The sequence below is a fragment of the Oreochromis niloticus genome, linkage group LG1, assembly GCF_001858045.2.
Source record: "Oreochromis niloticus isolate F11D_XX linkage group LG1, O_niloticus_UMD_NMBU, whole genome shotgun sequence".
Taxonomy (NCBI): domain Eukaryota; kingdom Metazoa; phylum Chordata; class Actinopteri; order Cichliformes; family Cichlidae; genus Oreochromis; species Oreochromis niloticus.
The window spans coordinates 30,953,049-30,975,281 of NC_031965.2; the positions used below are offsets into that span (position 1 = coordinate 30,953,049).

At 41.0% G+C, this 22,233-nt stretch overlaps 2 protein-coding genes and 1 long non-coding RNA gene across 11 annotated transcripts in view; 2 read left to right on the forward strand and 1 right to left on the reverse strand.

Moving 5' to 3' along the window:
• chd9 (chromodomain helicase DNA binding protein 9) overlaps positions 1–11,260 on the forward strand; it is a 70,018-nt gene extending 58,758 nt beyond the window's left edge. For 6 of the 7 annotated variants that reach the window (XM_005447653.4, XM_025907576.1, XM_025907584.1 and 3 more), the window contains 15 exons: positions 70–173; positions 493–610; positions 746–803; positions 1,033–1,081; positions 1,232–1,481; positions 1,913–2,118; positions 2,552–3,421; positions 3,552–3,721; positions 3,860–4,090; positions 5,024–5,198; positions 5,793–5,941; positions 6,153–6,383; positions 6,608–6,757; positions 6,901–7,005; positions 7,361–11,260. In XM_005447653.4, coding sequence (XP_005447710.1) covers positions 70–173; positions 493–610; positions 746–803; positions 1,033–1,081; positions 1,232–1,481; positions 1,913–2,118; positions 2,552–3,421; positions 3,552–3,721; positions 3,860–4,090; positions 5,024–5,198; positions 5,793–5,941; positions 6,153–6,383; positions 6,608–6,757; positions 6,901–7,005; positions 7,361–8,359 — 3,865 coding nt within the window. In that variant the 3' untranslated portion in view covers positions 8,360–11,260. The remainder of the gene's footprint in view (positions 1–69; positions 174–492; positions 611–745; positions 804–1,032; positions 1,082–1,231; positions 1,482–1,912; positions 2,119–2,551; positions 3,422–3,551; positions 3,722–3,859; positions 4,091–5,023; positions 5,199–5,792; positions 5,942–6,152; positions 6,384–6,607; positions 6,758–6,900; positions 7,006–7,360) is intronic. The other variant, XM_025907578.1, reaches the window with a different exon arrangement.
• A 212-nt stretch (positions 11,261–11,472) lies between these two features.
• On the reverse strand, positions 11,473–14,646 carry LOC112847008 (uncharacterized). The gene is made up of 2 exons (XR_003220268.1): positions 14,559–14,646; positions 11,473–12,063 (listed from the first exon to the last, which is right to left on the reverse strand). It is a non-coding gene; the product is annotated as an uncharacterized LOC112847008 (long non-coding RNA).
• Positions 11,965–21,346, forward strand: LOC100712326 (retinoblastoma-like protein 2). 3 transcript variants are annotated; one of them, XM_025907594.1, is made up of 15 exons: positions 11,965–12,147; positions 12,733–12,925; positions 15,392–15,519; positions 15,976–16,082; positions 16,253–16,356; positions 16,543–16,680; positions 16,775–16,939; positions 17,079–17,136; positions 17,237–17,346; positions 17,426–17,602; positions 18,946–19,017; positions 19,316–19,367; positions 19,842–20,002; positions 20,114–20,278; positions 20,469–21,346. In XM_025907594.1, the coding sequence occupies exons 3-15, from the start codon at positions 15,446–15,448 to the stop codon at positions 20,667–20,669; spliced, it is 1,584 nt and encodes a 527-aa protein (XP_025763379.1). In that variant the 5' UTR covers positions 11,965–12,147; positions 12,733–12,925; positions 15,392–15,445; the 3' UTR covers positions 20,670–21,346. The 3 variants fall into 3 exon arrangements, with proteins under 3 accessions (XP_025763379.1, XP_025763384.1, XP_025763375.1); XM_025907599.1 differs by lacking the exon at positions 15,392–15,519 and having other exon boundaries at positions 11,966–12,147; XM_025907590.1 differs by lacking the exons at positions 11,965–12,147; positions 12,733–12,925 and adding an exon at positions 14,571–14,708.
• Positions 21,347–22,233: the final 887 nt, after the last annotated feature.

Genomic DNA, 22,233 nt, shown 5'->3' on the forward strand with positions numbered 1-22,233 from the left:
AATGAAATGTATAAACATCACTCCCCATAATACCTGTCTAAAGCTGTGCGTCTTCCTTGTCCTCTACAGTGAAGTAAAGATCTGGGTTCCAGAGCCTGACAATTCAGAGCTTCCAACCCTGTGGTGGGATGCAATCTCTGACAAGTGTCTTCTGCTGGGTGTCTTTAAGCATGGTAACACAGTTTTTCTACTAATGTGACTTGTTTGGGTTTTTTTTAAATTTTTTTTAACTTGAGTACAAAAAATGTAATTCTATATTTTAAGTTCCAACTAAAAGTTAGCTTTTAAGTTAAGCTTTTTCCGTGGTGACAGTGGGAAGTTTACTGAAAAGGAAAAGTCAGTATCTGGTATTTAAAGTAACATGTCGTCAGTGGAAACCTGCTAAAATATTTTTGGTGGGTGGGAATGAACCAGCTTGTCTACTTCATATCTGTTTCCATGCATTATCCTTAACTAATTTTGGTGTTTACTTATCCTCCTGTGCTTTCCCAGGTTATGAGAAGTACAACACTATTCGTGGAGACCCTACCCTGTGTTTCCTAGAGCGTGTGGGAAAACCAGATGAGAAGGCCATCGCTGCTGAACAGAGAAACAATGATTTCATGGATGGGTGAGTACACGACACCGTCCTGAACTGGAAAAATACTTTGTCTTTTACTTTAATTTGATTAGGCTGGTCCAGATATCTTTTAATCTATCATCTGCAAAAAAAACAACAAGACACAAACTTTCTCTATGTGGATAGGGATGTGGATGATCCAGAATACAAGCCTGCTCCAGCACTGTTAAAGGACGACATGGAGGTAAGGTCGCAAGACTCAAAGGTGAATGTTGCTATTTGATATTTATCCCCTCAAATTCTATTCTGTTCATGTGGATGTAGCGTTTTTCTGTTCAGCTGAACAGAATTAACTTTTTAGGATTTCCTTACCTGGATGATTGAGCATGCATCAAGATATTTGATACTTAATTTGACTTGTTGGGGTTTTCAGTTCTCCAGTATTCTTCTAAACATAAACTCTTCTCATTCAGGACGACGCCTCTTCTCCTGGAGACTTGGTTATCACTGACAGTGCTGGAGGTAAGTATTAGATGCTTGTAATTCACAGCAAATTATCATGATTAGAAGCACAGGCCTCCCACAGGCAGGAGAAATCTAAAGATTTCAAGTGGTAAATTTAATAAAAATATTAGAAATAATGCCACTCTTTTTGCTGTTTATTTAATTCAGATCCTGTTCCAGTGACAGAAAGTGAAAGTGCCTACTGGCCCTCCCCCTCAGTGCTGACAGCCAGGCTGAGACGTCTGATAACAGCTTCTCAGCGCTACACCAAGAGCCGCCAGATCCTACACATCCACCAGACTCAGTCTCAGTCCTCCCAGCAGACTATGGTGCTGTCTGCTCCACTTTGCCCGCTACCCCCCACACTCAACGACACCCTCAACCCCAAGATGGCTGCTAAGATTGAACGGCAACAAAGGTCAGAACACAGATTATATCAGTGATGGCTGAAAAAGAAGCAATTCAAAATTCATATGCTTTTGTAAAAGCGGAATATTATGTGTCGGGGGGTGGGCAGTGTGGGAACCTATTACCTAGTCTGCTGACTTAGCCTCCCAGAGCAACAGCCAATCTTCTAGGACTTCAAGTGAGCCAATGGATATTCATGCCAAGATTTTCAGTTTTAAAAATGGTAAAAATAGTAAATACAAATCAAGATTGTTAACGATAGCCATCAGTTATCTGATGCACTTTTGGAAATGCCATTCTTAGTAACACAGTTTCAAACATGACTGGTCAACAGCATGCCAACCACAGACATCAGAAATCATTTTTTTTTTTTTTTTTTTTTTTTAAGAAAGAGCGTATGTTTAATTAGTATAATTTAAATTTATTTTCCACTTTCAACAGATGGACCAGACGAGAAGAGGCTGACTTTTATCGTGTTGTCTCCACTTTTGGTGTCGTTTTTGACCCAAACCTCGGGCGGTTTGATTGGACCAAGTTCAGGGCTATGGCTCGGCTGCACAAGAAGACTGATGAGAGCCTGCAGAAATACCTTTGTGCTTTTACTGCCATGTGCCGACGTGTGTGCCGCCTGCCACCTAAAGAAGGAGGTCAGATGCTCATTTTCTTATTTGCAGACATGTATGCAGATCACAATGTCATATATTATGGTCCAATCACACCTATATCCGAAGGGAAGATCCTTCAGATTACTTTCAACAGTCTCTAAGCCATTTGATCTCATCAAGAAAATCCATTTAGTTGGATAACTTAACGTGAAAACAGTGCTTCATGTAGTATGTGTCTCACTCAATCCTGACTCAATCCTGACTCCAAGGTTTTGTTTTGGAGGAAGGTCTGTAACACCTTAGTAAACAAGCTGGCTCAGCAGTTCTGAGGTAGACGACTGATAAGGTTAATCATTTGTGGAAAGATAAACACTGTGACATTGAAGCTGTAGACAAAAACAAGTCTGGGAGTTTCCTGTTGAGAATTTTTTTTTTTTTTTTTTTTCTCAAACCTGCTTGTTCGTTTTTGTTCCAGACTCTGCAGTGGACCCGTCTCTAAACATCCAGCCCATTACAGAAGAGCGAGCATCTCGTACCCTGTACAGAATAGAGCTGCTTCGGCAGGTGAGGGAACAAGTCCTTCGACATCAATTACTGTACGAGCGTCTGCCACTGTGTCAGATGAGCTCTGACTTACCTGTTTGGTGGGAGGCTGGTACTCATGACCGTGACCTGCTAATTGGTGCTGCAAAGCATGGTGTAAGTCGCACTGATTACCACATTCTGAGAGACCCTGAACTCAGCTTCATGGCTGCCCAACGCAACTACAGCCAAACAAAAGCACAGCAGCAATCACGTACATCCACACCGCTCTTACACCCTCAGTACCAAGCTACCACCTCAGCGTTGACAGGCTCTCCACTGCCTCCACCCACTCAAAGAGACGCAGACCTATGTGGGGTCACGCCCAAAGTGGAACCAATTTCAGAGAGTGAGGAGAGCAAGGAAAGACAGGGAGCGAGTTGGACCCCGACTCAAGCACCAGCTACTCCCACAGGTCTGGAAGAGAAGCCTGTTTCAGTAACCAGGGACAATGAACGGCAGATGGTGGCAGCACGAACGAAACCCCTCACACCCAACTCCTCAGAGAGGAAACCGAAGAAGACCAAGAGGAGTCGCAGGGAAGCCAGGCATGGCTCAGAGTCCGACTCAGATGGCTCCTCCTCAAGTTCGTCGTCACGCTCTTCTTCCTCTTCATCGTCATCCTCATCTTCCTCATCACATTCAGGGTCCAGCTCCTCCTCCTCTTCTTCATCTTGCTCTTCTGGCTCTTCGTCATCATCCTCCTCCTCCTCATCTTCTTCTGATGACAGTGAAAGTGAGGGAGAGGAAGGAAAAAAGAAGGGTGAGTACTTTCTTATGTAAATTCCAGAAAACTTAAAGCAAGTAATGTTTTGTTAGGATTGCTGACAGTGAGCTTATCTAGGTTCAAATAAATGCATCTTCTCTGTTGCATTCTTTGTGGATTTTCTCAGTTCCCACTGCTACAAGTGTAAAGGGATTTGATGAGGACAGTGTGGCATCTCTGAGCACAACGCAGGATGAAACACAAGACACCCATGTAGCTGAGAATGGCATCTCAAACAACTCTTCACACCCGTTCCAGGGTGGAGGGTACATGCTGGCTGCATCGTACTGGCCAAAGGTGATTAACTATGTATATGTGCAGTTTGCATAATTTGCTGATGATGTAATGCTGAAAACACATTAATATGTCCACTTACAGTATGGTCAGGTGTTGTTGGGAAATCAGACTAAAATTCTGTGGCTCTTGCTTTTTAAGGATCGCGTGATTATTAACCGCCTGGATAGCATTTGCCAGGCAGTGCTTAAAGGCAAATGGCCGGGAACACGTCGGGTCTATGAGCCTGGAGGCGCTGTGGCCTCCTTCTACACCACCAAGCTGCTGGACAACGCCAACAGCATGTGCGAGGACCCCTCTGCTTCACCACAGGGGTCAAAGGTGACCAAGCATGTTGCAGAAAACAAGGAGTTCTCAGTAAAACTCAACGATGTATGTTGATTTCTCCCTTCCTCCCCTCCTCCCTCCGCTTCGCCCTAATCCTAGGACCCTACCACTTCCTGCTGCCATGACCGGTGTTAGTTGCCGTGTTCAGCATGTTTCTCTGGTTTTCTTCCTGCTTTCCTTTGGGTATGATTAGTGGTTTTGACTGCCTGGCAGGAGGAGAGATTAATTTAATAGCAGCCTTCCTCTCTTTTCCCACACACTCAATTTGAATTGGGCTCTCGGGCTGTGATTACATGAGCACAAATCAGTCAGTCATGAGAATATAATAAGGTTCAGTCTGAAGCCTCTCTAGACTGAAGGGGGTCTTGCTAATAATCAGATTGAAATGGAGACCTCTGCTGTGGGTGTTCTCTGATATGCTTCTAAGCAATGTGGCCATTAACATGGCAGGCTTCAGATTTTCTTGTATTCATCTTTCCTTTTATGCCGGTTTTTGATGGGGATCATTTTCCAAATTTATGGTTTTTACAATCACAGATCATTAAACACCAGAAGCTTGTTACCTTCAATATTAAGATATTATATGCTGACAGCAGCTATTGCTTTGGCATGGCTTTCAACTCCAGTCTGAAAAAGCTTTACCCACTGCCTCGCTAAGCACTACCCACTGTGTGTCCATGTGTCCCAGTATTACTAACCAGAAAATATCTGAACAATATTTGTTTTTATTTTGTGAGAAACCTTTTACAAGATGAATTAACAAAGATCTCAAGTCAGCATTTCCACTAAGAGAGAGCAATGAGAACAACACAGTCCTAGTCATCCTTAAATCATGAGACATAAAGAATGTGATCATTCAGGAAAGTCTCAGACAGACTCAACAAATAAAGTCTAAAGCTTTTCTTTGTTTATAATCTGTACATTTGCCCGACAGTCATTTTCCTAGACTTGTCTTACTTTGTTATGTCTGTATAACAGGAGGGAGGTCTGAAGTTGACCTTCCAGAAACAGGGTCTACCTCTGAAGAGGCCCCTGGAGTCCGAGGAAGGTCCCCAGGCCCAGCAGCAGTACCTGGCTCGGCTTCATGAGCTCCAGAGTGCCTCAGACACCGGACTTGCTGACATCACCAAACCTCAGTGCAGCTTCCAGACGGGTGTGTTTCTTTAAAAATAATCTTCCTCAACAGATTTGGCTTATGAATACGCAAATCTCTAGGCAACAGGAAAGACTTTAGGCAGCAGAAGTTTTCTGTTTGTAGTCCAAGTAGTGTTGACCATTCATATTTGAGTAGGCTTTAGTTGTGTGCAGTTAAACAGTCGGTGTTATCCAAAAAGGGAAGGCATTGCACTATAGAAATCTATTGCCTGATGATGTGTGCTGTCTAAAATATATCTGCATGCAAATAGAGCAAAGATCTGAGCACCTGTTCGTGCACAGTGTGCTGAAATGGACAATGCTGTTTTTCTTTAGCACCACAAGATGGTAGCAAAGGATCTTTTTAAATGACAGAGAAAAACAGTCTGGACTGTTGCATTGGCTTTGTGTACTCAACACAGACATTTTCTAGTCATTAAATATCTTAATTCTGTAAGAAAATCATCTGGTCTGTTCATAACATTCTTAAATGTAAGAAAAAGTCAAAGTCCTGACACCAAAATATGAATGTGGCTCCAATTTAAGAAAAGATTTACAGTTAGCCCTTTTTCTGACACCGTAGTTCACTGCTAACAGGCTGTTTCTCCTCCAGTTCCTCCAGGTCTTACTGGTCAGATGAGGCCAAATGGAGTAATAGATGGCCAGCCAGTGGTTAAAAGGAGGAGAGGGAGGAGGAAGAACGTTGAGGGAATGGACCTGCTCTTCATGAATAGGAGTAAAGTCCCAACAGTTCCCGATCAGGTAAGCAGTTGTTTTGTTAGTTGGGCATACTTCTTAGTAACTGTGTTATGCTAGAAATAAAAACAAAACAAAAAAAACAATCACAAATGACAGTTACCTGATTTTTAGAACCAATTATATTTCTTAGAAGTGGTCTTCTGATTTGTTATTTTTTTAAAGTGGCTGTTCTGCAAGGTATACAGTATATAATGACGTGCTCATATGCTTTCAGGTACCTCCAGGGTGGGGGGGTATTGGCCAGGTGGGCATGCCTCCAGCCCCTGCATCAAGCTACAGTCAAAACTCCAGTCAGGTCCCTGCAGACACTGAGAGCAGGGTCCCGGTTATCAACCTGAAAGATGGCACCCGGCTGGCTGGGGATGATGCTCCCAGGAGGAAAGAACTGGAGCAGTGGCTAAAAGAAAATCCTGGCTTTGTGGCAGACACAGGAGCTTTTATCTGTGTAAGTCTTTACTTTTTTGCTCCAAGGGCTTCAAATTCTTCTTGTCTGTGGAAAAGAGACAATTTCTGATTGATTAAAATAATAGATATTCAGAAACATCTATTTTATTTAGTACATATTCAATTAAAAAACAGAGGAACCAATAACAAGGAACCAGTATGAGCAGAAAACTTCTTGTAGTTAGACATTCTATGTAACTAACTGTCGTTTCATTTCATGTTTAGGGAGTAAATAAGATGCAAATGCAGTTCCACTTCCAGGATGGTCGGCCAAAGCAGAAAAGGCACCGCTGTAGAAACCCCAACAAGATTGATGTCAACAGCTTGACGGGAGAAGAAAGGGTCCAGATCATCAACAGGAGAAACGCACGCAAGGTGTGTTGGTGGTGTTTTTTAAGTCATAAGCAGCCATACAAATACAAAGATGGCTTTTAATTTGTTAATTATCATTTTGACAGTGTGTACGTTATAACAATGATGTGCACTTGGGTTTATGTTGTCTGTATTCTTTCTTGAAGATTGGTGGAGCCTTTGCTCCTCCGCTGAAGGACCTATGCCGATTCCTTCAGGAAAACCCAGAGTACGGAGTCCCGCCTGAATGGGCCGATGTTGTTAAACAGTCGGTAAGTTACAGAGTAACACTTCCCTCAGATATTATAAAATGTATACCTTATAAAATTTAAACAGGCGTAAGTTCTACTGTCATGAAGATTTTAACCTGTTTCTGATCATTTTAAAGACGGCAGTTTGGTGCCATCGAAATGTTTTTAAATTCGCCCCATTCATGTTATTGAGGGCAGATAATAGTAAAACTGGCCCAACTAACTTTAATGCGTATGTTCAAATATGTGCTGCTCTCCTTCTCTTAGGACAACATTAGTTTTATTTCAGTGAGCCTAATTAAGTAACAGTGAACTGTTGTCACAGACTATTTGCTTATATTGGGAAACCCGACTAACATCATTCCATCTTTTCCAGGGTTACCTCCCAGAGAGCATGTTTGACAGGATCCTGACTGGACCCATTGTTCCCGAGGAGGTAAGTCGGCGTGGACGACGACCTAAGAATCCTTTGGCCAAGGCGGCGGCAGCTGCAGCTGCAGCGGCAGGAGCACCACCTAACCCGGCAGCCTCGGCACTGGGTTTGAACCCACTGCTGGCAAACGGCCTCCTCTCTGGAATGGACCTCACGAGTCTGCAGGCCTTCCAGCAAAACCTCCAGAATTTACAGTCCCTGCAGCTCACTGCAGGCCTGATGGGGCTGCCGTCTGATGCTAGCAACCTGGCTGCAAGTAACTTGGCTGCCATGTTTCCCATGATGCTGTCTGGTATGGCGGGACTGCCAAACCTCCTTAGCATGGGCAGCTTGCTTGGGAAGCCTGCTCAGGAAGCTGCAGGAGGCTCTGAAGAGAAAACAAAGGGAATAACCAGCGGTGGAACAGGAGAGTCATCTGCCTCTAAAGCCCCCTCTCACACCTCAGACACCAAAGGAGAAAGGACAGAGGGCTCAAACACGACTCCTTCCTCCACTTCCAGCTCTGCTTCCTCTTCCTCCGCCACACAAAGTGCTTCAGCTGCCTCTGCAGCCTCCAGTCAGCCACTGTCTCTTAACCCCTTGTTACTCTCCAGTATGCTTTACCCAGGGATGCTTCTCACTCCAGGCCTTAACCTTCCTGTGTCCACCACACAGCCACAGAGCTCAAACAGTGACCCCACCCTTCCAACTGGTCCTCCTCTACCTTCAGTTTCCCAGTCATCACATAAGGAGACAGAGCAGCCAGAGGGAGACAAGGATGGAGAGGAGGAAGACGAGCCTTTGGATGAGGGTGAGGGGGAGGAGGAGGAGGAGGAAGAGGATGAATCCATAGAACAAAAGGATAACAGTGGTCCTGAAGGTTCAGGGAAAGCAGAGTCTTCTTCAGAGTCTGGGAGCTCTTCCTCATCCTCAGACGATTCAGACTCCAGTGATGAGGACTGATCCTACAAATATATAAATATAAATTTATTTATGTATTGCCTAGAAATGTATACATATATTCACATATATATATGGATTTTCCAGCACTTCTGTTGTGATTTCTTTACATGTAAATACAAGAACTAACTACAATGTTCTGTAATAAAGACTACAAAAACCTTAAAAAAAGAAATAAAAAAATAGGAAAAACTGACCTAAAGAAACTGAAATAAAATGTCAATGTTTGTTCACAAGGTACAGTCTTGTTTTGAGACATTTTGCATGTCAGACTTTAGTAGATTTCTGAACTCTGAACTTGTACCATGCAATTATTGCAACAAAAAAGGCATTATTGTAATTATGTCAGGATTAATTTTATTAAAAGAAGTAAAACTACATCAACACGCTCTTTGAGCTGTACTATTAATATATTTTGATTGTCAGGGGTGTGGGGAATGACACTTGACAAACACTTTGGGTTCTCTTGTAAATAGTCAGTACTTTTACAGGTTCGTTGACACTTATGCTTTGCAGATCATACGTTGGATATGTCAGCAATAACTTGGGCAGCTAATGAATGTCACTGAAGCTGTAGATTCTCTGTCTGCCATGTTCCACCCGAGTGCACAACTCTCACAGCCTCACAAACCTGTCACATACCTTCATATCATCTTGAAGAGGTTATTTATCACTTCTCCTTGTCCAGTTAGGAAATGATTCCTTCCTTAGTAAGGACTTGGAAAAATGGTAAAAGTATTATTTTTCCAGACATACACAATCTTAAATCTCTTTCAAAAAAAAAAAAAGTTGAACATAATTCATTTCTCTACTGTCTGACTTTACATTTTAATTTTCACCATCACCTTACAAACATGCCACAGCATGTTCAAGGCGCACTTTAGCCACCAACAGTAGGCATTCACATTCACCTGCACATCTCTTAATTATAACTAAAAGCTCCTTGAGCTGCGGTAACAGAGAAAAACCTTCTACTGTGTGCCAAAAAACTGCCCTTTGACCCTTGGCGGTCTTGACGGAGTTGTTTGGTCTTTGTAGTGTTGATGGATATTATTTCTACAACCCCGGTGTATTTGACTGAATCTTACCTCAACTTTGCTAAATGGATTGGCTTCACTGTGCAAATGTACATGTGCATGGGTGTGTGTGATCTGTCAATGTACACAATGTTCTCATCTCTGCTGGAATGTGTGTCAGAGGCCTTTTTTAATTTTATTTTAAATGAAACCTTCCTGTGTGTTTTGCTTCCTGAGCTGCTCCTCTCGCCGCATCCATAACTCACCAGGCTGTATGTTAGGTGGTGGTGTGGGGGCTGACAGGCTATGAGACGTAAACACCACATTGCTGTTGTTGTTTTTTTTGTTGTTTTGTTTTTTTAATACCATCAAACATTTCTCTTTGGAAATTTGGAGGATTCAAGTCCTTGATGATACGCATTGCATGGCAACCTGTGTTCCTACAAGGCCCATGGGGCACAAGCACAAGATAGTTCAGTTCCTGGCTAAGATTGTAGTATCACTGTCATTGTCTAAGTATTACATTTTACGCAGTGCCACACGGGTTAGCTTCAGGAAGGGCTCAATAATAGCTTTTGTTGCTGGGAGTTTTTAGCGCTGTCTTGATTTATTTCACTTCACCCTCAACTCTGTTTTCTGACGAACAGAGCTTCAGATAGATGTAGAAGTGCCCTTATCCTGTACCTCACTCTCTTTCATTCAGCCGCTCACATCTATGCTCACTATTCATGCTTGTGTGTTTTGCTCAGCATCCGTGCACATGTCCATTTTAAACCTGTAACCAGGATATACACACAAACACTGGAGTTCACTCGAACCGAAGTACCTTTTTGTAAGTCTCTCTTAGCACAACAGTGCTTGCTCTAGGACTGCTGTTACACAGTGGACTGTTAGATACACAAATTATTTCCGAGGTGAGGTTTCTGTTTGGGCTGAGGGTGACAGCCCACTGAAATAACTGTTTAGTTCTTAAGTGTAGCTGTAGCATTTTTCTCCAGTGGGTTCAGACATGAACAAAGACTGAAGACATGCCTGATTTCTAATGTTGCTTTAATGTGGTTTTCTTGTATGCCTGTTATATATATATATAGACCTCGTCTTGGGTTTGCTTGCAATGCAATTGCATTTTTTTTTTTATTATTATTACTAACAGTACGGTATTTTTCTATGTCTGAGCAATGAACTTAAACATGCCACTGTCATTTTGTATATCTGCACCTCTACGCTCTTTAAACTTGTAGTGCCCTTATGCAAACACCCAGCCACTGCTACATCTGCTGTAGGTGACTGACTGATGACTTTTGCTACTTTTTGTTGCCCCGCAGCGATGGATTGATGACTGTGCTAATCCTCGTTAAGAGATAAATGTAGACACAAGATGGGACTTCTCGCTTTCATTGCTTTCCTTCCTTTTTTTTCTTCTTTTTGTAAAGGTTATATTGTATACAGACTTTGAAAGCACTGCTTGCTGCTAAAGAGGCTGTGCTGAATCTGCATTAAACACAGACACAAGAAAACAATGACCAATATGCAAGAGGAACGACAAAACACACTACTGCTGTACAGGGAGGTTTTCATACATGTAATCACTGAGATGACAAAACTACCATCGTGGGGTTTGTATTTTTATTTCAAGCTTGATAGTATCCTAAATGTCACCCTGGTCAGTTTGTGTCTTTTTCTTTCTTTTTTTTTTTTTTCTTTCTTTCTCATTGAACAGTTGATATATTTGCAAGTTGTGGTCTGTGTAGTCAAAATAATTCTTAATGTAGTGCAGGAAAACACGTCTTAAAAGTCATTTGTAATTTATTGGATTACTTTCTATGAAGTTCTATAGAGGAAATTGAGGTTTAATTATTTTTATTAAACATATTCTTCTGACTATCAATTAAGTGTGCCTTTTACTTTGTCCCAGGGACTTTTTGAAGAATTCAGTTATATCAAGGAGTTGACCGCTTTGTCTTGAATCCTTTAAAAAAAATTGTACATGTATATATCAGATTTTGTTCAGCATCACATTACATGCAAAAACACACGTGTATATATATTATAATACTAATAATAATGTAATTTAATATATTTGTGTAGCCTCAACATTAGTTTAGTTACACACATACTGCAACAGGGCACTAGCTCACAGTAACAGACACAATGATAAAACTGTTAAGCCGTAGAGCAAAGACACAACAGGTAAGTATATCTGACTGAGTAGTAGGAAAAAAACTGTTTTGTTGTTAACACTGTAGATGAGACCTGATAATTTATTTCACTCTGAGTATTTTCTTAAAAAACCAATTACATATTTGCTTGTGAATTTTTTTTTTTTTTTTAAAACAACATTCAGTTCACAGCTAATTTGATGGATCCATTTGCACATAAACACTGCATAAACGTTAGTAGATACAGAATTCTAGTGTCCATATTGTTCCAGCAATGTTGGAAATGAACAAAACTACATACCAAACTCTTGCAGCAGAGGGCCTTTCTTCACTGCAAGTCCTTCCCTTCTCCTCAGGGTGGTGCTCAGTGACCTGTTTAACCGCTTCTACTGCTGTTTGGCACTTATCTTAGCAACCAGACCAGATGACAAGTTGAGGCTTGTCTATGGTGAGAGGCCAATGGGCTGAACTTCCTCAGCCTGCAGAGCAGCAGGTTGGCTGCACTGAATCATGCTGCATTGCTCTGCTGCTACTAGACAAACACACAGGAGAGATTTTGAAGAGCAGAAGTCTGTCAGTTTGACCTAACACCACCCCAGAAGAGCCACTGACACTGGTGAGTGACTTTGATCCTGGTTTATGAGTTTTGTTTTCTTGAGCCACATTGAAAGTTCCACAGAGATAATAAACTGCAGGAGAAGTCAGCTGACTATTTGGAGTAAAATGCAACAGTTACACGATCTGCTTCAGTGTTCCTAAAAGCTGCAGAATAAAATAATCCTCTGCACACATTAACCATTTATATAGCTATTTTTCAGCAGGCTTTAATGCACTGAATAACAAATTCTGATTATAAACCAAGATAAAGGCGATGTTTAAATTCTCTTTGAGGGACTAGCACATGTTAGAAAGTGAAAGTAGGCCTATTTTCACGTAACATGAGTTGCATGTAAGTTGACTTGAGTGGAGTCCAGTCCAGAGGAAACAGGAAATGGGTGTGATTTAGATATTGTGCCAGCTTTTAGCAAAATTAAAACAGCAAACAAACATGCAGAAAACACATCTGTGGTGTTTTTAAATCGACACCGTGCTGCCAGGATCTTCCTGCTGAAGATAACAAGATAGGGTGTGATTCATATTTATGAGAAGCTGCATGCATATTGATGCTTCCAACTTCCTGTTTGTCTCTTCTGAGATGCAGCAGCTGGAAGTCAGTCAGAATGAGACACAACTTGATGTTTTAAGATGCCATTGGACTGATATCAGCATTTGGAGTAAAAGTCGGAGAGCATGATGAGAGTTTTTCTTGCCATTTAACCTCGCCATCTTTGTGAAATCCGTTTCCTCCACGTGGAAAACGCATCAGACAGCCGCTGCTTCAACCAACACGAACAGTAAGTTGTGAGCAAATTTGGAACACAGAGAATCAAAAGGCATCCATTCAGCTGCAATGATCACAAAAGTATACAGAAATGTCCTTATGTTGGAGATTAAGCAAAAGGTCAGAATTAAACTAATTCTGGTTCTGATTTTGTCTTGTTAGTGGGGGAAAAAGTATAGCCAGATCAAGGGAAATATTAGGAAATCATAATAGTAATGTTGAGTGTGACATGCTCTACTCTGAAAACCTTATGGCACATTTTTGAGCAAAGCTGCTTCTTCTCCACCTACAGTGCCATCTGCAGTCATTGTAGACTGACTCAGCACAGGCAGTAATAAACAGCACATGTGAGAATGGTTAGAGGAACAGAGTCTCGTTCAGGCTGGTGGTAAGACACAAAGAGAATGTAAAAAGAAGAGGGGACTTTACCGCCAGGGGACGGAGTATTCAATTCTCAGCAGATCTGCAGAATTATTAAATTTGAAACACACTTTTTAGAGATTGACAGTCAATATTATCCACCATTATTATTCACGTGAGCCCAGGACGGTTTAGTATTTAACTTATTATTTCCTCATGAGTCTTCTCTGGCATCCAAGATATTCTGTTGTTGCACGACTTGCCAAATTGACAGTTGCCCTGCACAGGGAAACAAGTCTGAGATGTTTTTCTTGGGTTTTCAGTATGTGAGGTGCACAGAAACAAAAGTGACTATTCACAGCTGCCTGCTCAGAGCAGGAAGTACAGATGAGTCACTAAAGGCAAATGAACAGAGGGGAAAGTGGTGCTGTCAACAAGACCACCAGGCCATCTAATGCATCCATAACAAGAAAGGCTGCAGCAAATATAAAACTCCAGGTGTAAGACAATAGTTTGATGTTTCTGTAAATAAGCTGGCTTTTACATCCATACGTCCCCCAGCGGGTCCCTGAGGTTATGTGACCAGGACCTGTTGGATGTGCACCATAAAGGAGACAGAGCTTTTGCAACAGTGGTCCCCGGACTCCAGAACTCGTCTTTTTAGACTTCGTGTTTCATTTTAATATGCTTAAATATTAAGCTAGAACTTAGCGTGGCGAAGTAATCCTGTGTCCAGCATTAACAAAACTATACCTGCCAGAAATAAAACAATTAAAGCACATTACTAACAATCCCTAATTCCCAGGTTTCTGACTGCTCTAAATGCTTGGTTTCAAGCAGTTTTTAAAGCGGGATCTATAGAGAAGCCCCGCCCACCTCCTGGTCAAACCTTGTGCTTGTGAGGGGCAGCTAATCTGAACAACAGTGGGTGAAGGGGAAGGGAAACTAAACTGAGGCCTTCAGCACAATCTGTTTTGGGCACCCTTCCCAGTTAAATCCATCACCAGTCAGTATTAACTATATATTCTCCATGCTTGACCATTTGTCCACTATAACAGGCTTAAAAGTGTGGTTTTATTTTTTTGAGACACAATTGTTGCAGTCCATTAACAAACAGCTAGCTTTATAGCAGTGCAGCTGTAAGTGGAGTGGTACTTATTTAGTACTTTTTTACTAATTTGAGCATTCAAAACACTTTCTACTAAAAGTCTAATTCATCCAGTCACACAAAATCATACAGTGATTTTATCTGTAAGCACTTTTACCTAACATTCTCACACACTCACACTCCAACAGATGAAACTTGGGATTCAGTGTCTTTCCCAAGGAAACTTCGACACATGACCAGGAGGAGCCGGACATCCCTACCTGGACCTTCCAATTAGTAGCGGACCCACTCTACCACCTGAGCCACAGCCCTGTTCAGTTGCTCTTAGGTTAGTCGTTGTCAAATGGTTGCGTCTATTTTTCGAGTTATTTGCCTACAGTGAGGGGTTTTTAACCTATGCAAACATGCTCCTCTAAAATAGCAAGTCGCGCAACTGGATGTAGGTTGATCGCTGATTGGTTGACAAGCCAACTGGAACAGAGTGGGGGTGAAAGTAAGAGTGCACTAGGAACCGTAAAAGTGCCAAAATTCATCAAAGCACAAAAATACAGAATTAAAGCAGACAGTGATCTGCAGTGGACGCTTTTTATTATTTCTAACACTTGGTTTTCCTTCAGTACTTTGTATGTTATAACATCGTGACTTGCACAGACCAACAACAGCGCAAGCAAGAGTAGCACACAGACTGATTGTACCACAAATGTTGGACACTGCCTCCCTGTGGCAAAACACACTCACTGCAGCTCGCTGTGGTCTGCCAGCACACTGTCCAATAGAGAACCACGTCTAGCCATTTAGAATGAAAATGATTAAATCAGTAGTTGACACTGATGACGCTGCAGTTGTCTGGGGTGTGATAAGCTGCTGCTTAGTCTGCCTATGCCTCAGGTCCCACTGACAGTGAATGCACCAAGTCCTCGTATAAGCTAAATTATAATTTCAATTATGAATCATGCAAAGTTACCTCTAGTTTGTAAACAAAAATGTGTATTTTTTTCACTCCATGTTTAGGTGTCCATTTGATTCCTTCTCTGACTCTCATCCTGTGTGAGTGAGGAGGTCACCATGGCAACTGTGCCACAGGGGATTGTGGGAAAGCCAAGGTTTGGCCCTAGTGACTGTCTGATCGCAATGTTGAGGTTAGCCCTGCAGTTACAAAGCATTACTGACTCACACAGTGTTTATCTGTGTAGGCTGTGTACGTCAACCTGATACTGATACTCGCGGTACTAATAGCTGCAATAAAGCGCAACACGCCTCAGATCTTTCATCAGCCTGCCGCACACGCTGTACAAATGTGGCTAGATCAATTTAACAGCTACATAGTGTAGTTAACATCTGGTGTTTTGCTAAAAGGCACTGAGGGTGTGGTCCAGATCAATAATGTGTAAACACACAGAGCTGATAAAGTTTCTGTACTGGGAATTCTTTAGTATAGTTTCTACTGTTGTAAGCAAGAGCTTTAAAAAGCACACGTTCATTTACATTTTAGAACTGACACCTCCACTTTATGCCAATGGCAGAATATTGTTTAATTACATTTTCCATTTCCCTTTTGTCCTGCTCAAATTTCTGCGACGATGCCTTGGATTCAGGGCTTGCTCCAGAGATTCGACTGAGGCGATTCAAACAAGACTGAAATGCATGCTGCAAATGTTTCTACAGCATTACAGGGACGCCGAGGGAAATGAGAATACTAAAGGTATAGTGATGATTTTACAGTGGAATGTGGCCTCCAGCGTATATCTGGTTGATAGCCGAAATTCTTATGATTAGAGAGCAGGCTGTCTTTTGATAGCAGGTGTGAAATTCTGGAATAAAGCCTGTGTTGTTAATACGTGCCAAAAATAATCTATCTAATATTGTTCACAGAGTTGGCAGCAAAGTGCTGCTACGAGGCAGGGGTTTGGTATCACAGAATCTTGGAGAACCTGATCAGTCAAGAGAGGAAAAGGCTGGGCTTCAGTGACATCTCAGTAAGTGCACGCCATCTGGTGGCCAAAGATGGAACTGAGCTTTGACCATATAAACTGAGCAGTCACAGATAAATGTCTCATGGCACCTGTGATCTCATAACTTATATATTTTATTTATTTTGAGTCATCTTTAAAGTAAAGCAGCTGGTGCTTGTAATGCATGTAAAACAGGTGTGTTTGATGCAGGGCATCTTGGAGCATGATCTTTTCCAGCGCTGTCTGGTGGCCTGTTGCTTGGAGATCGCCGTAACCTCAAACAGCTTACCATGTGACTTCCCACTGCTCCTTCAGATCCTCAAACTGGCACCATACCACTTTTGGAAGGTATTTTTTTGCTATATACTGTACACTTAGTGATACAGTAACATTTAGTATGTGATTTGAATGCTCTCTCTTTTGTTTTTCTGTGTTCTCACAGGTGATTGAGCCTGTTTGGCGGGTCGGGTCCGGCTTGCCTCACTATGTGGTCACACACCTCATCCAAGTGGAAGAAAAGGTTTTGGAGAACTTGGCCTGGACCAGCGACTCACCACTGTGGGATGAAATCACACCCAACGAGGGCCATATGCCCACCTGCCAACAGGTTTGCAATAACACAAATACTCTTTGCCTGACATCATAAATGATCAATCTTTGGAAATTTTATAACATATCCAAAGCAATTAAATTTTTCTTTGAACAGTTCGGGTTTTAATGAGAGTTTTGCCTTGTGTCAAATGTAGGTAATGCATCCAAATAGGCTCGAAGGTCCAATGCAAACGGATCCAGGTGTGCCGAGAGGTATTAACACAGTGCACTAAAGACTCATTCTAAATAAAATCACTCCCTGCAAACTGTTTACACTATTATTATAGATTGAGTGGTAAACTGTTTTTGCCAGTGGATGTCAGTTTGGGGATGAACCGCTCAGCCAGGACAGAGCAGAAGCATTCCCCATCAGCTATAAACAGACAAGAGAAAAGCAGCTCCCTCCATCTGTTTGCTCGGAAGGTCAGTTCTATATCATGTGTCCAGTTACCATCGTTGTTATATGACATGTTTAGTGTGGTCATGTCTGTCTTTATCTCAGGTTTACAGCTTGATGGCCAAGCGCCTAAGGGAGCTGTGTTCCACGCTGGAAATATCTGATGAGCTGCGATTAAAGATCTGGACCTGCTTTGAGTATTCCTTGGTCCACTGCTCTTGTCTAATGGTAGACCGTCACCTGGACCAACTGCTCATGTGTGCTATCTACATCATAGCTAAGGTGGGTTTTAATAGTATCTTTATAATATCTGAAGTGTCTCTGTTGTCTAGAGCCCATTATTAGTGAAAGAGATGGTTAAAGAGGACTAAGAAGTTTTTCAAAGACTTATCCAGTTGACCAGTTTACACTTATTCTTACAACATGACATGTTGTCTTAGTCTTAGTAAGAGTTTTACACCTATTTTAAGCACCTCGAGGTAACTGCTGTTGTGATGTGGTGCTATTTAAATAAAATAAAATTGAATCGAATTAACCTACATGAATATTTACACCACCCAAGTGAAAATTCAATTATCAAACAAGGAGGAATAGTATAGTAATGTCAGATTTCGATGTGATATGTGTTACAAATTACAGTTATTTGTTATTTAGTAACACAATCTCACACACAGTGAGATTCGTTGGTACAAAAGGTCAGATTCTTTTAGCTTGTATCCCTTTCCTTGAAACAGAAACCCTGGATTTGAGTAAACTGTTACATATGGTACATAACAGGTTACTCAATGTTATGTATTACTATACGTAACATTGTTTTTAGGTTAACAAGTTACCTGTACGGTAAAGCGAATCACAACTGACACGTAAGAAAAGTTTCTGAAGGTTTCTGAAATGCTCGGGTCTCTAAAACATTTTGAAGAAACTAAATCTACTATATCGAAAGGATTCAGACAAAAAGTGACCACACCATCAGAAGTTTAATACATCAACTTTGTTTGCTGAGTGAAAGAAAAGCAACTTCAGCACAGGCACAGAATCAGCTAAAATAATGCAAGACAATGCAACTGGAAAATGCAGTTAGCAAAGAAGGTTTCCAAGTGGTTGTCTCAGAGAAGATGAGTAATAGACTTTAAACAATTCTTAGGGAGTGGGGAATACATTTAAATGTTCAGGGTGGGCTAAGATATACCAGCATTTTGCAGATGATGACTAATGCAGTACCAGCAAGATGTAGGTGGAGAAAACAGCAAACAGAGAGATGGTGCAGTAAATCAAAGCCACAGTAAATCAGAATGGCCAGACTTCTTAGACCTCTGATGCTGGACACCTGCCCCAAATTGACTCCACCCTGACCAAGGAGAAGTAAAACCTTCAGGGAGGTTTACAGATTTACAGTTTTATGGAAAAGAACTACTTGGTGTTTAAATAAATTTAAAGACTGTTGTGAGGGCACTTGACAGCTCAAAAAGCCTTTTTAAAAATGTTCTGAATTTTTATCGATTTTCACTGACATGAAATTAAAGGAAAACTGTATTTGTAATCCTAAAAGAATCGATGTTGGAAATGCATGGACTTCATTGGAAAACACATACTCAGCAGTTAAGTGGTGGCATTTGCCTTTACAGATTACCAAGATGGAGATACCCTTCAAACAGATAATGAAATTCTACAAGTCACAGCCACGTGCCAACAAAAGTGTAAGTTTCTTTATTTTTGGTTTTATTTTTTGCTGTCTTTAGTACACAGCTGTGAATTAACAAAATATAGCGATACAGGTTGAAACGTGTATCAGTTCCAAGATTCCATCAGTTTTAGCAACATTCTGTTTTGTGTTGATCATCAAATGTTTTAATGTTAACAGGTACATTTTTTAACCGACCGTGACAATATCATTATACCTGCTTTACATGAGTATTTCAGTCTTGCAAGGAGGTTAGCAGGTTGACAGCAGCAACTCAAAGCACTTGTTTCAGCGTTTACCGTTTCTATCTGCAGGTCTGCAAAAACGTGCTGATTTCAGAAAGGATGGAGGAAAATTCTGCCATCAGTAAGAAAGCTTTTAAATAAAAAAGTCATACATTTTACACTATTTTAAAAACATATTTACAAAAATAGCCTTGTAATTACAGTAATGTACATAATGCATCCCGATAAGTATTGAAAAGGGGACTACACATTGCCCTCACTGCCATCGTAGCTTTATATGTGTAATGCATGCTCACATGCCTGCAATCCACTGTGGGCGAAGAAATGCACATGTACTGTTAGCTGGCTATGTGGTTCGGAAACAGTGGCACTGGTGGTGGTAGAGCTGAAGAAAACGAATGCAGCATGTGTTGTGTTAGATCCAAATAAAGTACTATACAGAGGTAGAACTCAAAGCAATGCCTCATTGCACAAGAAAAATGACACCCATCAAGTTACCAAATGATTCACTTACAACATTTTACCTGCATTATATCCATTATCCAAGAGTAGTTCCACAGTGATAAGTGACTTTTTATTATATTGTTGATTATAGATAATGGAAAGCACAGCAGCACTATCCTAACCCCCAACACACCATCAACACATTATCCAAGACCTGGGCAGGAGGAGCGGGGCAATCTCATCCATTTTTACAACCAGGTCTACACGACAAAGATGCAGCATTTTGCCAAACAGTTTGCTCAAACCTCATTAGTAAGTGAACATTTTTTCTTTTTTCTGAGCTGATGTCACAAAACTAAGAACTCAGTAAAAATGGGAAATGTTTATTTTCCATGTAACGCTTACACTTCATTTCTTGTCCAGCGAGACACCCCTCCTTTGTCTCCATACCCTCGACAGTGGAAAGCATCGCCTCGCTGTTATCAACTGTCGAACAGCCCGTCCATCTCCATTTCACCATACAACACAGAAACCCCTTCCCCTCACAGAACTGGGCTCTGCTACTACTTCAATTCAAGTCCCCCAGAGGTCTGTGGATATAATGTTTTCTTTTTCACATGATCGTCTTAAAAAATGTAGGGGTACAATGTTGGGGTACAATCTAGGCTGAAGATACTGAATACATTCTACATTCCTGTTTTGGAAATCATTTAGTGGATAAAAATGGTTGACTTTGCTCGCACACAATAGAATATTATTTTCTTCCTTCTTTTCACAGCTTCTGCGTGAGATCAACAACATGATCAAAACGGGCAGGTCGCCAAACATGCGATGCTATGCGGTATCACTGGATACAGATGAGGAAGGAGACGGATCCTCAGCCAAAAGGCTTCGTTTGGATGGTCAGTCAGCCTGGCAGAGACGACTAAGGAATGTATTCAATGATCGCATTACAAGAACGAATCAGGACCAGGTCTAGCTTACTCCAGCTAACATGCCCAACCCCCAATCCGATGGAAGTAAAGCACACATTTGCTTTTTCTCAAATTCTCTGTCAGCTCAAAGTACTAAATTTCCGTTGCTTGGCTCTTTTGTTTGGAACCATTTTTTCTGATACCATAAGTCATGGTGTCAGTTATTAGACTCTCTAAGAAGAGTCTAATAACTGACACCATATTTGAAGGCCCTGTGTGATTAACTTGAGGATGTACTCATTTGTTCTCACTAGACTGATCTGTTTTTTATGTTTGACTTACTTTTGGAATTTTGAGGTCTGTGAATAAGCCACGTTATCCCCAGCACAATAATAGAAGACTGGTCATCCTGGGTTGCTGCCTGATGGAAGTGTCCTTCATGATATTGTATGAATTTAAAGAAAGACAAGGCTACAAAGTGCCCAGTGAGTTTTTCTTAGATAAAAAAAAGGACTTAGACAGGTCTTTAGCAACTAAAAGGCAGATTAGTTAGTGTTTGTCTGCATCCACAGGAATTAATATTTACAGTAATATGAAAACATAAATGTATCCACAAATGCATCCAATAGAAATCTGGGCGAAAATTGTTTTTTTTTTCTGCACAAATTTAACAATTCTGTTATCTTAGTTTCACGACTCTGTATAATTGTGTATGTGACAAATAAAGGTTGTTTGTTTTGTTTGTTGTTTATTGTTGTTGTTTGTTGTTATCATGGCTGAACAACTCTGTGTTAGATGTGCCTTAGTAGCCTTGGTCTTTGCCTTTATGTTAACTGTAAAACTATAGCTTTGCTAAAAAAAAAAAAAAAAGCGGGGGGGGGTATTTTTTTGGGCATTCCTGTTGTGCAGGTCAAGTTTTTGCACTGTCTACAACACAAAGAGTTAACCGCAGATCCTCTGATGAAAGTTTGGGGTCTTTGGAGACTTGCATAATTTGCTGAGGCACCGCGTTATGGAAAATTTGGCAGCTATTTAGCTACAAGATTTTTTTTTTAGATAATTTGCAGAATTATTGATTTTAAATTAACAGGGGAACACCAAACCCTGAATGTCTGAGGTTAAAATAAGACTTATTACTCTCTAAGAAGAGACTAATAACTGACACCATATTTGAAGGCCCTGTGTGATTAATTTGAGGATGTACTCATTTGTTCTCACTAGACTGATCTGTTTTTTATGTTTGACTTACTTTTGGACTTTTGAGTGTACATACTAACATTAACCTCTGTCTATGACCTGCATGAGTACTGAAGTTTGAAGTGATTTGATTCTGACTGCATATTGGTGATACTAGGGGCTTGATGCATACCACTCTAAAGTAATTTAAAGTTGTTTTTACATTCAACTTATCGCAAAATTATTGAGGATAAACTAAAGTAAGACTTTTTCAAAAATAATAAATGAAAAGTGCTGTTACAGTAGCAGAAACTTGCACTGGTCAACATAAATGTAGAAGCTAAAACAAATTCAATAAATCTTTAAAAATCCTGTCAGCAGTTTCAGCCACCGTTTATTACAGACTGAGTATCACAGCTGATTCAACAGGACATCACTCAAAAACTGAACGGT